Source organism: Pelobates fuscus, chromosome 2, assembly GCF_036172605.1.
Source record: "Pelobates fuscus isolate aPelFus1 chromosome 2, aPelFus1.pri, whole genome shotgun sequence".
Lineage (NCBI taxonomy): Eukaryota > Metazoa > Chordata > Amphibia > Anura > Pelobatidae > Pelobates > Pelobates fuscus.
The window spans coordinates 368,961,767-368,976,917 of NC_086318.1; the positions used below are offsets into that span (position 1 = coordinate 368,961,767).

Consider the following 15,151-nt stretch of genomic DNA (forward strand, 5'->3'; position numbering starts at 1 on the left):
TAACGATAGGAATGCACATTTGTCTTCCTAATGCTATAGTGTTCCTTTAAACTTAGTTAAATGTAGTCCTACTGTACACAATTTAAATTTCAAATGACCAAAATACACAAAATAAAATAGAGTTTGTATGAAAGCATCATGAAGAACAAGGAGCAATTAAAAGTCCAGGAACTGGAGAAGCACCAATCAGGGCTGTGCAAAAGGAAGTATTGGCCTACTTGTGTATCATTAAACAGGTCCTGTATCCAGGACTGCACTGAAGAAGGACCATGTCGCCGCAGTGTGAGACGCGACGAAGGAGCCCCATGTAAGTGAGATGGGGATCGTGACACCATTGCCTCCCTGATACCAAAACTTTGGAATTGACACACAGCTGGCTGCAAATATCTACCCCCTTTTTACAATAATGCTCATGAACTATTAATTCTTGCAATTTCATGTCACCCTGTGGGTGGAAGTACTCCTGCCCTGGATTTGGGTCCTCAGCAATGTAATCTTTTGATGGAGCACAATTTTGTAAGGGTCAAGATTGACTCATAGGTCTTGTAGAGCAAAGTACAATGCCTAGTTGATTCTGTTGTTTATCTACATTTTAGAACAGTGGTTCCCAACCCAATCCTCAGGTACCACCTAACAGTCCAGGATTTATGGATTACTCAGTTGTGTCTAAGATGTTTTTAGAAAGAAAAAAAAGAACACTTTAGACAGAACAGGGTAATCCCTAAATCCTGGACTGGTAGGGGATACTTGAGGAGTGGGTTGGCAACCACTGCTCTAGAGGATGAACACTCAGATAGGCTCAAGCTCAACTATTCCCCTTTCCTCCAACTTTTCCATTTCATATTTTTCTTAGCTGATGCAATATTAAGTAAACATACTATGAATCATTTAAAATAATCACTACCAATACTCTAAACACCAATCAAACTCCCAGCAGTATCCAGTGACCTCTGTCCAGTAGATAATCCCCTCTTTGGAGTAGGTCAACTGCATTCTTGTGCATTATCAAAGCTGTATTTGTAAGTGAGCATTAGAACCAAGAGACATTCCAGCCTGGTAGACGCTATTATAATCAAAGAATTCTTTAAAAATAGATATTAGTTTGTACATAGGCTAGTCAATTTAAAGCTACTTTAATCACAGAACTTGATTTAGTTTACTGCATCCCATTATACTGTCTTAATTACAGTAATTATAATTATTTTTAACAGGAAGGATGTATTAAAAGATTCTAACATATTAATTTGTTTTAAATATGTCCTGGCATATAGAAGCAGTTAAATCAGTGTTACTTGTTTTATCAGCTTAAGATGGATGGGAGGTTAAGCTTGAATTGGTGAGTTAACTAACTGGACTGTCTCATCCACAAATATTCAGTGTTCTTCCTTGTAGCAAGGTTGGGGAATATATTGCCATTTTACAAACAAAACATAATAAAAAATAGGCTGGTATATTGTTTTGCTGCATTTTGAACTACAGCTGGTTTTATGCGTATATCAAATTAGTTCTGAACCTCCATGAAGTCGATTAAAATTCTCTGGATTTTCAAACTTGGCTCTGTACTGAATAATGTAATGAAAGCCTATAATAATGTTGCCAAAGCATCTTTGCTGAAATGGAATTACAGATATCAAAAGTAATCCATGTTGGAAATAGAACCTTTATGATTTGGAAACAACACATTTTTCCAAATCCTAAACATACCCAGTTTTGGATTCAAACGCTAATCCTTTCTAGTTTAAAAAAAACACATAATCCCATTACGCAAAGTAATTTTCTCAGACACAGTGGAAGAAGGTTTTACAGTGAAAAAAAATAGCCATCTATTACTGCCAGATTAAAAATAAATGAAAATGTAGGTTAATTTTTGTTTCTTCTCTCAAACACAGCTGGTGTTATATATATCAAGCAAAATGTAGTTTTGGTATATTTGAAAAGTGGTGTGAAAGATGAGCACTTTTGTAATTAAATTAATGGAAAATCTGGATCAGAAATATGCAGCCAAAAAGAGCAATATAACATATACATTGAGTCAAATACAACCAATCTTTAAATTGTATACACATATAGTATTCTTAATAATATTAACCACATAATTCTAGCATGTTTACTATGTTATGAGACAAAGCACAATATCCTTGGCATCCTGTTAAGTCCCCTGTTCTTTCCAGCCATTGGTCCATTTTTCACTGTAGCACTTCCAGATATTTTTCATATCATTACTAAAAAGGTAAACATGAATGTTTCTTAAACTCTGTCCAAACAAGAACTTTTAACAAATATTATGACATCATGACAGTCAAGACAGCCATCTTTCTTAAAGGGGTTAATTAGGTTTTTGCTCATCATCACAATCATGCAATCAATTTTGAGTCATTGGCACTTGTTTATTAACCACTTAAGGACCAAACTTCTGAAATAAAAGGGAATCATGACGTCACACACATGTCATGTGTCCTTAAGGGGTTAATGTTAACAAGAAAGACTGAAAACATATAATAATAATAACATCTACACAATTATCCAGTATGGGATTAGGAAATGTTACTTTGACATGAACCCACATTATTTTTATTTTCTTCCAATTTTTCACAACATAATCCTTCTTCTCTCCAAGCATATATGACAAATTATTGCTCTCCCGCTGCCATTATAATGTCCCTTTAATCAAGCCATGCATAATTCTATATTCTCCTGGCTGTTGAAGCTCTAATATGATTTTTAGCCATAAACTGCTCTTCCCCAATTTAATAACTACCTATCACTAGTTCCAGACAATATTTTACTTATCACTAGCTCCAGACAATATTTGAATTGATGCTTTGCTTCAGCCCCCTCTCTGTTTAATTTCTCCTATACTAATGTATATATAACTTGAACCAACCAACCTGATCTTTATAGATGTGTGTATTGTAAATCATGTTTCTCCAATGCTGTCTGCTTGTTATATTGCAGACCGACACTTGACTTGACACAGTGATACTAGAACTATGAAGTCAAAACATTTGTTGACTGAATGCGGCATTGGGTTTGGTGCAAGAATATGGATGGAGATTAGACAAAAAAATATATAATGTCTATACTTTAAAATATGTAGACAATAAATTATTATATTTCGAAATATACCGCAACCCTTCTGTAACCCACAATGGTTCAACACCAAAATAATGAAGTCATGGCACTTGCTTTGGTTTGTGGAAGATCTTATCCCCCATACTGTCATACCATTTGCTGTCACGTGGCATTCTCAGGCATGGGGAGATTTTGTGCGACAACCTCTTCAGTCCCCTTCTGCCCCCTGTCATTCTCAGATCCTCAGGCCATTTTTATATATTTAATTGGCAAGACTGAGGAAGCCTTGAAAAAGATTAAATACGTGTCTGCAGGATTTTATCTGAGTTTTTTCAAGAAAGCTTGCTGGATTTAATATAATTTTATTGTACAATCTGTGAATATAATAGAGCGGAATATAAGGGCTCCACTACATGCCGTTTATTGATTGACCTTGATTTTACTTGATTATTTTTATAGTATACTATTCTGGTAGTCTCTGTTGCTCTTTTGAAAGCGCATGTAAGAGAAGTAGTGATGTCCCGAACGGTTCGCTGGCGAATAGTTCCTGGCGAACATAGCGTGTTCACGTTCGCCACGGATGGCAAACATATGCAATGTTCGGTTCGCCCCCTATTCGTTATCATTGAGTAAACTTTGACCCTGTACCTCACAGTCAGCAGACACATTCCAGCCAATCAGCAGCAGACCCTCCCTCCCAGACCCTCCCACCTCCTAGACAGCATACAATTTAGATTAATTCAGAACCTGCATACATTTTTTTTTGTGTATTATTTTTTTTGTGTGTTTATTATACATTATCCTCCATAGCCAGTAACCTGTGTTTATTATACATTATCTCCCATAGCCAGTAACCTGTGTTTATTATACATGATCCCCTTATAGCCAGTAACCTGTGTTTATTATACATTATCCCCCCATAGCCAGTAACCTGTGTTGGGGGGGACCTAATGTCCTCCCCCTGGCCCCCACCCCTGTGTGGTGGGTGGGGTCCCTAAACAAAAGTGTAACGGAACCGCTGGCACCCCGACCGGGTACCCTCCGCTGACGGATGCTCCTAGTGCTTTCCGAGGTCTCCAAGCACTCCACCAGACACTATAACCACTGTAGACTCCCACGAACCGCCGCAGCTTGGTTGGGGTCTCGCCACGCTACCCACTCTGGACCCAAGACCAGGGTCTAGCTTCCAGTAGATGGACCTCTCCGAATTCCAGAGAGCAGGAACAGGAACAAGCTCTTAGCAGAGCTCAGCGATAATACCCCGGGGAGTATAGTGATTATAGCAATCCCCAGAGTGTAGTTCTCCAATCCCCCAAACATGAGCCGAAACTTCATGAAGGTACAAGATGATCTGAGGTGCTAGCACACCCAGTCTGCTTTTATTTCCATCTTACACATATAAGACCGCCCACAGGGAGGGACAAAACCACCAATAGCATAATGGTTACAACCCCCAGGTTCCCTCCCCTCAGATAACCAGTTAACATAATTATTACAGCCAGGGAAAATACAGTTTTTATACATGTGCTATAACTTTAAAACCCTACAGCCAATCTTCATAACAATTACATATGAACTCAGCACACTTCAAACATAAACCCTTCCAAAAATCAGACAAATCCCTCCAGTGGATCAAAAGTTAGGTGGAAGTCCTTTATGACCGACCGCAAGCACAATTTCCTGCCCAAAACAGTTCCATAGATTTGGGCAGTGCGGTCGGTCAATTTCATGCCGAAAAACGACTAAGTCCCATTTCGAACGGGACTTAGTCTCTGGAGCTGCAAGTTCAGTATGGAAGAAGGTAAGGGTCAGCGGTGTTCGGTAAAATGTGTAGCCGATTTCAGTTCCACAGAATCTTTAGCATACACCGCTGACCGCGTTCGACTGAAAAAAGATGGCCGCCGCCACGTGCAATTAACCGGCAGTAACCTCACAGCCTGGGAGGTAAATTGCCTGCACACTTTAACTCCTGGGTGGTCCGCCTGTGTGGTACTTGGTTCAGTAAGCCCTATTTACTGAACCAAGTGGGGGAAAGCCAGGAACAAGTTATTTTACAGGTCTGGGGACATAGTCTTAAAGGAGCATTGTTCAGCAAAGTCACAATATGTCCCCAGATGGTTCTTAAAGGGCCATACACACACAATAAAAGTCCATACGTTTTCAGGGGCCATAGTCTTAAAGGGTATTGTTACCCAAAGTCTCAATATGTCCCCAGACAGTTCTTAAAGGGCCAGCAGCAGTACAATAAAATACCATTCACTGTGCTTAAAGGGCCAGCAGTCGCACAATAAAATACAATATGCCCAAATATAGTTCTCTATACGTACCAATTTTCAAGGGGCCATAGTCAGCAGGTAGGAGGCGGGCAAACAGGCTTCTCCAATGCCCAGTGGCGAGGTTGGTTTCGTCACAAAAAGTAAGGGGGGAGGACCCTGAGCGGTGGGTGGGGGCCCTAAATAAAAATTGGGGGGGGGACCTAATGTCCTCCCCCTTGGCCCCCACCCCTGTGCAGTGGGCGGGGGCCCTAAACAAAAGTAAGGGGGAGGACCTAATGTCCTCCCCCCTGGCCCCCACCCCTGAGCGATGGGTGGGGCCCTAAACACAAATTGGGGGGATCTAATGTCCTCCCCCTTGGCCCCAACCCCTGAGCGGTGGGTGGGGGCCCTAAACAAAAATAAGGGGGGGACTTAATGTCCTCCCCCCGGCCCCCACCCCTGAGCGGCGGGTGGGGGCCCTGATAAAAATTTCCCCCCCAGGTGACTAGGGGTCCCCAAACCCCTAGTCACCCCCTCCCCCCCCCAAAAAAAAAGTATCCCCCTACCTAGCCCCCTCACCCTAAAAATAATGAGGGGGGACCTTTAACTAAGAACCTGTAAAGAAAAAGAAAAAACAACTTACTATTGGATGTTTTCTTTCTTCTAAAATCTTCTTTTTTCAGCCCCCAAAAAGGCCAAATAATAAACCATAATAACCGACGCAATTAAAAAAAAAAAAATCCATCTTCACCCATGGAGGGCTCCGCGCAGACTGAGCTCTGCAGGACCCTGCAATTAGGCTCAGAGCACTCTGATTGGTGGGTTTAAGCCATCCAATCAGAGTGCTCTGACAGGTAAATGAAGAGACTAACAGGTAAGTCGCTACATTTACCTGTCACAGCACTCTGATTGGTTGGTTTGAAATCCAAAATTATTTGGAATTTTCCCATGCTGTGTAATTTGACTCATAACACTCTGATTGGTTCCTTAATCCACCAATCAGAGTGTTATGAGTCAAATGACACAGCGTGGGAAAATTCCAAAGAACTTTCCCACGCTGTGTAAAACGACACAGAGCACTCTGATTGGTGGATTTCAAACCAACCAATCAGAGTGCGGTGACAGGTAAATGTAGAGACTTACCTGTCAGTCTCTTCATTTACCTGTCAGATCACTCTGATTGGATGGCTTAAACCCACCAATCAGAGTGCTCTGAGCCTAATTGCAGGGCGGGGCAAGGCTTTATAAGCCTTCCCCCGCCCTGCAGAGCTCAGTCTGCGCGGAGCCCTCCATGGGTGAAGATGGATTGTTTTTTTTTGCGCTCGTTTTTTTTTTTTTTTTTTTAAATTGCGTCGGTTATTATGTTTTTTTATTTGGCCTTTTTGGGGGCTGAAAAAAGAAGATTTTAGAAGAAAGAAAACATCCAATGGTAAGTTTTGTTTCTTTTTCTTTACAGGTTCTTAGTTAACCCCTTAAGGACACATGACATGTGTGACATGTCATGGTTCCCTTTTATTCCAGAAGTTTGGTCCTTAAGGGGTTAAAGGTCCCCCCCCTCATTATTTTTAGGGTGAGGGGGGTAGGTAGGGGGATACTTTCGGGGGGTGACTAGGGGTTTGGGGACCCCTAGTCACCTGGGGGGGACATTTTTTTTAGGGCCCCCACCCGCCGGTCAGGGGTGGGGGCCGGGGTAGGACAATAGGTCCCCACCTATTGGTATTTAGGGCCCCCACCCGCCACTCAGCGGTGGGGGCCAGGGGGAGGACATTAGGCCCCCCCTTTTTAGTATTTAGGGCACCCACCCGCCGCTCAGGGGTGGGGGCCAGGGGGGAGGACATTAGGTCCCCCCCTTATTAGTATTTAGGGCCCCCACCCACCGCTCAGGGGTGGGGGTAAGGGGGAGGACCTTAGGTCCCCCCTTTTTAGTATTTAGGGCCCCCACCCACCACTCAGGGGTGGGGGCCAGGGGGGAGGACATTAGGTCCCCCCTTATTAGTATTTAGGGCCCCACCCACCGCTCAGGGGTGGGGGCCAGGGGGAGGACCTTAGGTCCCCCCCTTTTTAGTATTTAGGGGCCCATCCAACGCTCAGGGGTGGAGGCCAGGGGGGGACATTAGGTCCCCCCCCTTATTAGTATTTAGGGCCCCCACCCACCGCTCAGGGGTGGGGGCCAGGGGGGAGGACATTAGGTCCCCCCCCTTTTTAGTATTTAGGGCCGCCACCCACCGCTCAGGGGTGGGGGCCAGGGGGGAGGACATTAGGTCCCCCCGTTATACTGTGTGTAATATAGAGATACTGTGTTTAATACAGAGATACTGAGTGTAATACAGGGATACTGTGTGTAATATAGAGATACTGTGTGTAATATAGAGATACTGAGTGTAATGCAGGGATACAGTGTGTAATATAGAGATACTGAGTGTAATATAGAGATACTGAGTGTAATACAGGGATACAGTGTGCAATATAGAGATACTGTGTGTAATACAGAGATACTGAGTGTAATACAGGGATACAGTGTGTAATACAGGGATACAGTGTGCAATATAGAGATACTGTGTGTAATATAGAGATACTGAGTGTAATACAGGGATACAGTGTGTAATACAGGGATACAGTGTGTAATACAGAGATACTGAGTGTAATACAGGGATACAGTGTGTAATATAGAGATATTGGGTGTAATACAGGGATACTGAGTGTAATACAGGGATATTGTGTGTAATATAGAGATACTGAGTGTAATACAGAGATACTGTGTGTAATACAGAGATACTGAGTGTAATATAGAGATACTGTGTGTAATATAGAGATACATGCCACAGTCCAGGTGTTAGTCCCCTTGAAACAACTTTTCCATCACTATTGCGGACAGAAAGAGTCCCTGTGGGTTTTAAAATTCGCCTGCCTATTGAAGTCTATGGCGGTTCGTCAGGTTCGCCCGTTCGTGAACATTTGCGGAAATTCGCGTTCGCCAACCGAAAATTTTATGTTTGCGACATCACTAAAGAGAAGTTTAAGGAAGAATGATATCTCACTGGTGCAATTAGAGGAGTGACTTCCTAAACAGCCAAAGGAAAATGAAGTGTGAGCTAGCTCATTAGCTCAAACCCATGTGAAAGATTCTCTTGGATATCTATTGCATATATCTAGAATGTATTGATATACTGCACTACTACTACTACATGAGTTGTGTCAGCTCTTATGTTTTTTTTAAGAACAATTCCGATGTGACATTACTTTGAAAGAGTTCCAAGATAAGTATTTGATGTTTTTGCCTTTTTATTGAGAGATAACATGGAAACACACAAAGTTGATAGCGGTTGAAAACACACACACACAGACACACACACACACACCTGTTCTACTAAGCCCATTCCTATCGGCTTGTCAACCAGTATGATTTTAGGGAAGTACGTCAGGTTTCACATCAGCAATGTAACAAGTGGATAAATAATTTTAAAAAGAAATAATGTATAAAGTAGCATTTTTATTTTGTCTCTTATTGATGCTTTGACTCTTGCTGTAAAATTGCGAACACTGCTTAATTTTCTGTCTATGACGTTCATCTGCCTGCAAAGAAAGTAATTTCTCTGTACAATCTTTACGTATAAGTGTGTCTTAAAAATTGCCTTTATGAATCCAAATTTTAAAAAATTCAATTTACATTTGACAGACTGCAGACGGGTCTGGGCATGTTATGTTTTATGCAAAAAGATTTTGTGTTTTATAGGTTATTTCGTTAGAACTATTGAAATTAACTACATTACAGTGCCTTTATTTTATTTTTGTGTTTCTAGACATTATTGCTCTATGCAGAAAATCAGCTCATGCCTCCTGTGATATACTGTAACCTATGTATATGGTGCCTTTTTTACCGATTTTTTTCAAATTGCTTAAAAATACATATGTATTTTGTTGTTTTAATGCTTTATAGTTGTCATTTAAGTTTTTCCTTACACCCTATATTTTTTACTACAGACTTAATAAAAAAAAATCCGATATTTAGTGACACAGTTATTCTTATTTTTATGTAAGATAATTTAATTATGTAAAAAAAAAAAAAGAGACTAAACATATTCAGTGTTTTTATTTTTTTCTATTTTTATGTGGGATTTTGAAAATAAAATCTGTTTAATTTATTTACTGATCCCAAGCAGTTTTGGTATGTTTACTGTATATATACAGGCTTTTATGAGTCAGCTGAGATTTGGTTTCCCAAGTGTCTACAGTTTCGGACTCCTGAAAATCTTATTAAACAAAAACTTTAAAATAATTACCTGTCTGGAGAATTAAGACCAAATGAATGACTTACTCTCTTTTTATTCTGTTTCCTTTTCCATGAATTATTGACTAGATTTAAACCAGTTAATATTACAACAGATTTTGACAGTAAAAAGTATAGTAAGCAAACGTTATGGGGGTTTTTCTGCCTAAAAGATTATAATAAATTATGGTTATGCCTTGGTATGAGAGCCAAGTTTATAAAGTTCGATATTCAGATTTGATTAATAAGTAGATCTGTTCCTATCTAAAAATTATTAGAAGATATCAGACTTGGATATGTGGAGAAAGTGATATGCTATACCTAATAACTTTATAGTCATCTGATCTAAAGTTGAAGAGTCCAATCATGCCACCCAATGTGGTACTTGTAATTTTCTGTACCAGACATTGGTAAGCAAACAAGATTATTACTAACGGAATAGACTCTTGAACTCAAGGTGTCCTATGATTGTCCAGCGATTTTTGGAATATCATATCTTTGATATTCTGTTGTTTAAGAGTTTTTGACTGTATATACTGTGCTGTGATTTCTATGTGCATAATATGTCAGATCAATAGATTGAAGCAGTGAGTAAACGTGTCTAGTTATGTTTTGTTATTAAAAAAATATGTTGTAGGATTTTTCTCTTGTGTTAAGAACTTGTGCATTTCATAATGTAAATAGAGTTTTGGTAATATTTTTTAAATTCACTGAAATTACATTTGGCAGGGCATAACTGCCAACATTGCTGGTGGGTGTATTGTAAGAAGGGATACAACACAACACACAATATTATGGAGTAGAGCAGGGGTAGTCAACCTTTTAATACCCTTTTGTATCTTTTTTGATGGTACATTTTTCTTACTGCCCACCAGTGCTACAGTAACTAAATTTATACCACTGGTGCGATTTTTTTTAATTTTTTTTTAAAACAAGGTTTATATTTTTTTTTTTTAAATACGTGCTTAAATGTATAATTTTTTCCCCTTTTTTCTCTATTCTACTTTGTTTTTATTTGTGTGTCTGTGAGGTGACGTGTGTGTGTGTGTGTGAAGGGTGTGAAGGGTGTAGTGTGTGTGAGTGGTGCAGTATGTGTGAAGTGTGCAGTGTGTGTGTGAGGGGGCAGTGTGTGTGAAGGGTGCAGTGTGTGTGTGTGAAGGGTGTTGTGTTTGAGGGGTGCATGTTCACTTTAGCCTGCAGCTCCTCTGGCTGCAGGCTGACTCTCCTGTCCTTCTGTAAGCACAACACTGTATCAGAGCATGGCCAAAATATCATGCAGTAACGCTCCCACCAGCCTACTCGCAGGAGGAACACAGGGCCACAGGCCCTTCCCTTCCTCTGCTGGAACTAAGTGCCAAGGGCCAGTGAGGAAGATATTTGATCTCCTCACCAGCCTGAGAGGGCTTACAGCAAGGCTGGCTCTGCATGGGCCGGCAGAGGAGATGAAAGGATCTCCCCTGCCGGCCTTGGTCCATGGCCATCGAGGCCTCAGGGACCAGGTTGACTATCCCTGGTGTAGAGCTTAGGTTTTATTTGTAAAGTGATTTTACTGTTATACCATGTCATCATGCTACTTTGGGAACTATGAGGGAGATTTACCAGTGTCGTCAACGCTACACCTAAGTAGTACATCTAAGGTAGAGGTTAACACAATAAAAGGAGTTTAAGGCACAAGGCTATCCTAGACTTAAGATAAGGCCAGGGACTAATGAAAGTATTCAGAAAATTGGGCAGACTAGATGGTTCTTATCTGCCGTCACATTCTATGTTTCTATGTAACGTTTAGCTAATTTTTGGCTCAATTTATTAAATCTGTCAGTTTATTTAATCTGTTTCTTCTTTTGTTCCCTAACTGTCATTTTTGAATAAATGCTATTTTTTTTCAGTGGTGCATCGTCACTTCTCTTTTTTGTGCCACTCTAAATGTGGTGGTTTTCTGAAAAAATACAATTACAAAACACATACCCTTCTACCAAACAGCAGTGGGAATGTAGTAAAATAGGAACAATTAGCTATCGTTTTTACCAAGACTGTAGATCTTAAGGGCTCAAATACCCAAACATCAAAAAAAAAAAAAAAATACAGGCAGAAAATGAAATGGTTTTCTGAAATGAAAATTTCTCAAGAAAACTCTCTCTTTTCAGACACTTTAATAAATATAATCAAAATAATGCCTGAATTTAACCATCACTTTTCATAACACTTTGAAACATCACCACATATGTATCCCCAGAACTTGGTAGTATGATAATATGGCTGAAAAAACTCAGAGAAACATTTGAAAACCCAGCGAGTTTCCAGATATGCTGACTGATGATGTTGACCACTCTGACACATTTTATAAAGAGGACATATGTTTAAAATTATAGCCTAGAGTTCTAAGGCAATCATCGAGCACTTCCTTTATTCATGTAGCTTACACATCATCAACAAATAAGGTCTCTGAGCTTTACTATGTTGTTAATAAAGATACATAATACATTTGGCAAACTGTCCATTTTACAGAACAGCACTTTAGTGGAAAAATGAATACGTTATATAGGCTTTTTGCGATTTACTATTTTTTGTCTGTTTTTCAATGTATGCGTCTAGAGAAACATTAGGAGACAAAGACAGAAGAAGAGAGGAGATTTGAGCACCTATAACAAATCTTAAGCAGATATTGTGTTCAAGTCTAATTTAAACAGATTATTTTGCAATAAATTCACACTGAATAATGCCAACCTTCGGAGCACGTTAAAGGATCACTATAGGGTCAGGAACACAAACATGTATTCCTGACCCTATAGTGCTAAACCCACCATACAGGTGGCTTACCCCCTCTTAACCGTCCTATAAAAGTTTAAAACTCACCTTAGGGGCTGGCGCTGCCCCCTTTGTGTCATCATCAAAATGGCATGTTTTTTAGCCAATCCAAAATTCTCTAGATTCATTTTGATTTTCTGTCGGTAGTTAATTTCAAATACATCATGGGTCATCTAAACAGATACTAGTTTACAGAGTTACATAGGCTGAAAATAGACATGTGTCCATCAAGTTCAGTCTTATCTGTTTTTTGCTGTTGATCCAAATGAACGCAAAAGACTCAGTTTGAAGCACTTCTAATTTTGCAATAAACAAAAAATAAATCATTCTTGACCTCATTATGGCAGTCAGATTTATCCTTGGATCAAGAAGCTATTACAACCACACTTTAAAAATGATATCCTTGAATATTTTGTTTTTGCAAGTATGCATCCAGTTGCTGTTTAAACATATGTACAGACTCTGATAAAACCACTTCCTCAGGCAGATAATTCCACATCCTTATTCTTCTTACTGTAAAAAAAAAACCTTTTCTTTGCCTTAAACTAAATCTCCTTTCTTCCAGTCTAAATGCGTAACCTTGTGTCCTATGTATAGTCCTGTTTGTGAATAGATTTCCATATATATATATATATATATATATATATATATATATATATATATATATATATATATATATATATATATATATATATATAAATTTGTTAAAGGGACTTCCTAACCTTATCATTTATGTACTAACACTGAAATGTAGGCATTATTGAAACAGATGTGCAAGATTTTACATACTTGTAAATTTGTAAAAGTATTACAAAGAAATATTACTCATTATAACGTAAACTTTACTACGAATAGCTGAAAACATTTTTCTGTTTCAGAGAAACCTGAAAGGGCTATTTTATTACAATACTGTCTGTAGGAGACTTTTACTTGACTTTTTTCTTCTTTTCTCTTGTAATTAAAATTTAAACAAAGAATTAAATGATACATCTGCTTAAATGCTTTTGCTGAACACACTAAACATTTACTTAATGTTTTGTCTAGGCAGAGAACCAGCTTTCAAGTGCTGAATTCTAGGGGTTGATTAAACATTTGCACAGTTGAGAAGTTAGAACCCATTAACCCACAGTCCAATCCTGCCTTTCTGGCATTCAGAATGTTAAAGATGCATGATATGCCTTCTGAAATAACGAGTACACTAAATCGACTCATTTGATTATTCTTTGTTTTTGATGTTGCTGGCTTGCTTTGTGTTTTTTTTACATCATTTGTTTTTATCGCTTTCAGGAAAAATAAAAGCCATTAGGCAAATGTGACCTGCATTTCCCAGTTACAAGTGGAGCCAGAGACGCAGGAAAGACACACAAACACCAAATATGGATGGTTTAATTGAACAGAGCAGTGTGCTTATGCATAATAAAATCACAGAGGCTGGGAAAAGAAATGGCTTAATCAACACAAGAAATTTAATGGCAGAGAACAAAGACGGGATGGTGTCTGTTTATCCAACTCCGCAATACCAAACCCACATTGTGGGAACTATCTCACCCCAGACTGGCCTGGACAACATTAAAAATGACCCAGTTCAACAACTCTTGGATCCTAATATGCTTCAACAGACTGTGGAGTCTCACTACCGCCCAAACATCATTCTGTACTCAGAGAATGTCTTGCGTTCTTGGGGTGAGAATGTCAGTGCTGAATGTTGTGAAACCACTTTTATCGAAGACAGATCTCCTACCAAAGACAGTCTTGATTACCCTGATAGTAAGTTCATTGACCTCTCGTCCGAAGATATCAAAATTCACACTCTTTCATACGATGTCGAAGAAGAGGAAGATTTCCAAGAATTAGAGGTCAGTGAAATCATTTGTATTTTATGGGGAATGTGAGGAGGGACATGACATGATTTGTGTTTTACAGATTTTAGAGCTGGTAAAGAGTTATGTGCATGTATCTAGTGACTTGCGCATGCATTCTGAGTGTCTTAGGATTATTTGGAAAGGGATAGATGGACGTTTTAGTTTGGAATGCTATATGTATTCAGCCACTTCGATTTTGATAATGGGGTAAACAGCATTGTGGGAGATTATTATTTTTATATTTTTCAAAAATTAGTCTAGCTCCTTTAATATCTCCTGATTTTATCTCTCAATTAGTTTATATAATCACATTCAGTCTACCAGTCTTCACATTCAGTCTACCTCCACTCATTTAATAGTCCATGTTTTATTTATTTTCTTTCCCAATAGTAACCTTAGAACCAGTAAAATTACTAATAGTTACTGTAAGGTTGGCTTTGCAGTCACTGATCCTTTTCCTTGCACACTCTTTCTACTGAGTGAGAAAATACTTTTAATAGTCAAGTTAGGTACTTCATATGTTCGTTTTATGCTCTTTACCATCTGTAAATATGTATGCCACATCCAGCCCTGTGAGAGCTTATAAAATGACATATATTATAGCATATGAGGACTTGCCACAAATATATGACTCCTATATTTCGATCATAATGTCCCTCTTTTCTAGCAGCTCTATATTGTTGGTGTGTCTGATATTAGTCTATTAACAATGCCCAGTCTGCAGGGCCAGTTTTACATCATGAGCTCCTGTAGTTTTGACCATTTAAATATTATAACATTTGTGAATATAAACACATATTGTGTGTTTGTATGTATGTATATGTAGTGTGTGCATGTGTGTATCTGAGTGCATGTCTACATGTGCATCGTGTGTATGTATTTCTGTGTAT

The 15,151-nt window shown here is 39.1% G+C and overlaps 1 protein-coding gene across 2 annotated transcripts in view; it reads left to right on the forward strand.

Annotated features, from left to right (window-relative positions):
* SYNDIG1 (synapse differentiation inducing 1) overlaps nucleotides 1-15,151 on the forward strand; it is a 353,167-nt gene that overhangs the window by 109,918 nt on the left and 228,098 nt on the right. For both annotated transcript variants that reach the window (XM_063443700.1, XM_063443701.1), the window contains exon 2: nucleotides 13,687-14,255. In XM_063443700.1, the coding sequence (XP_063299770.1) occupies nucleotides 13,776-14,255 (480 nt within the window). In that variant the 5' untranslated portion in view covers nucleotides 13,687-13,775. The remainder of the gene's footprint in view (nucleotides 1-13,686; nucleotides 14,256-15,151) is intronic.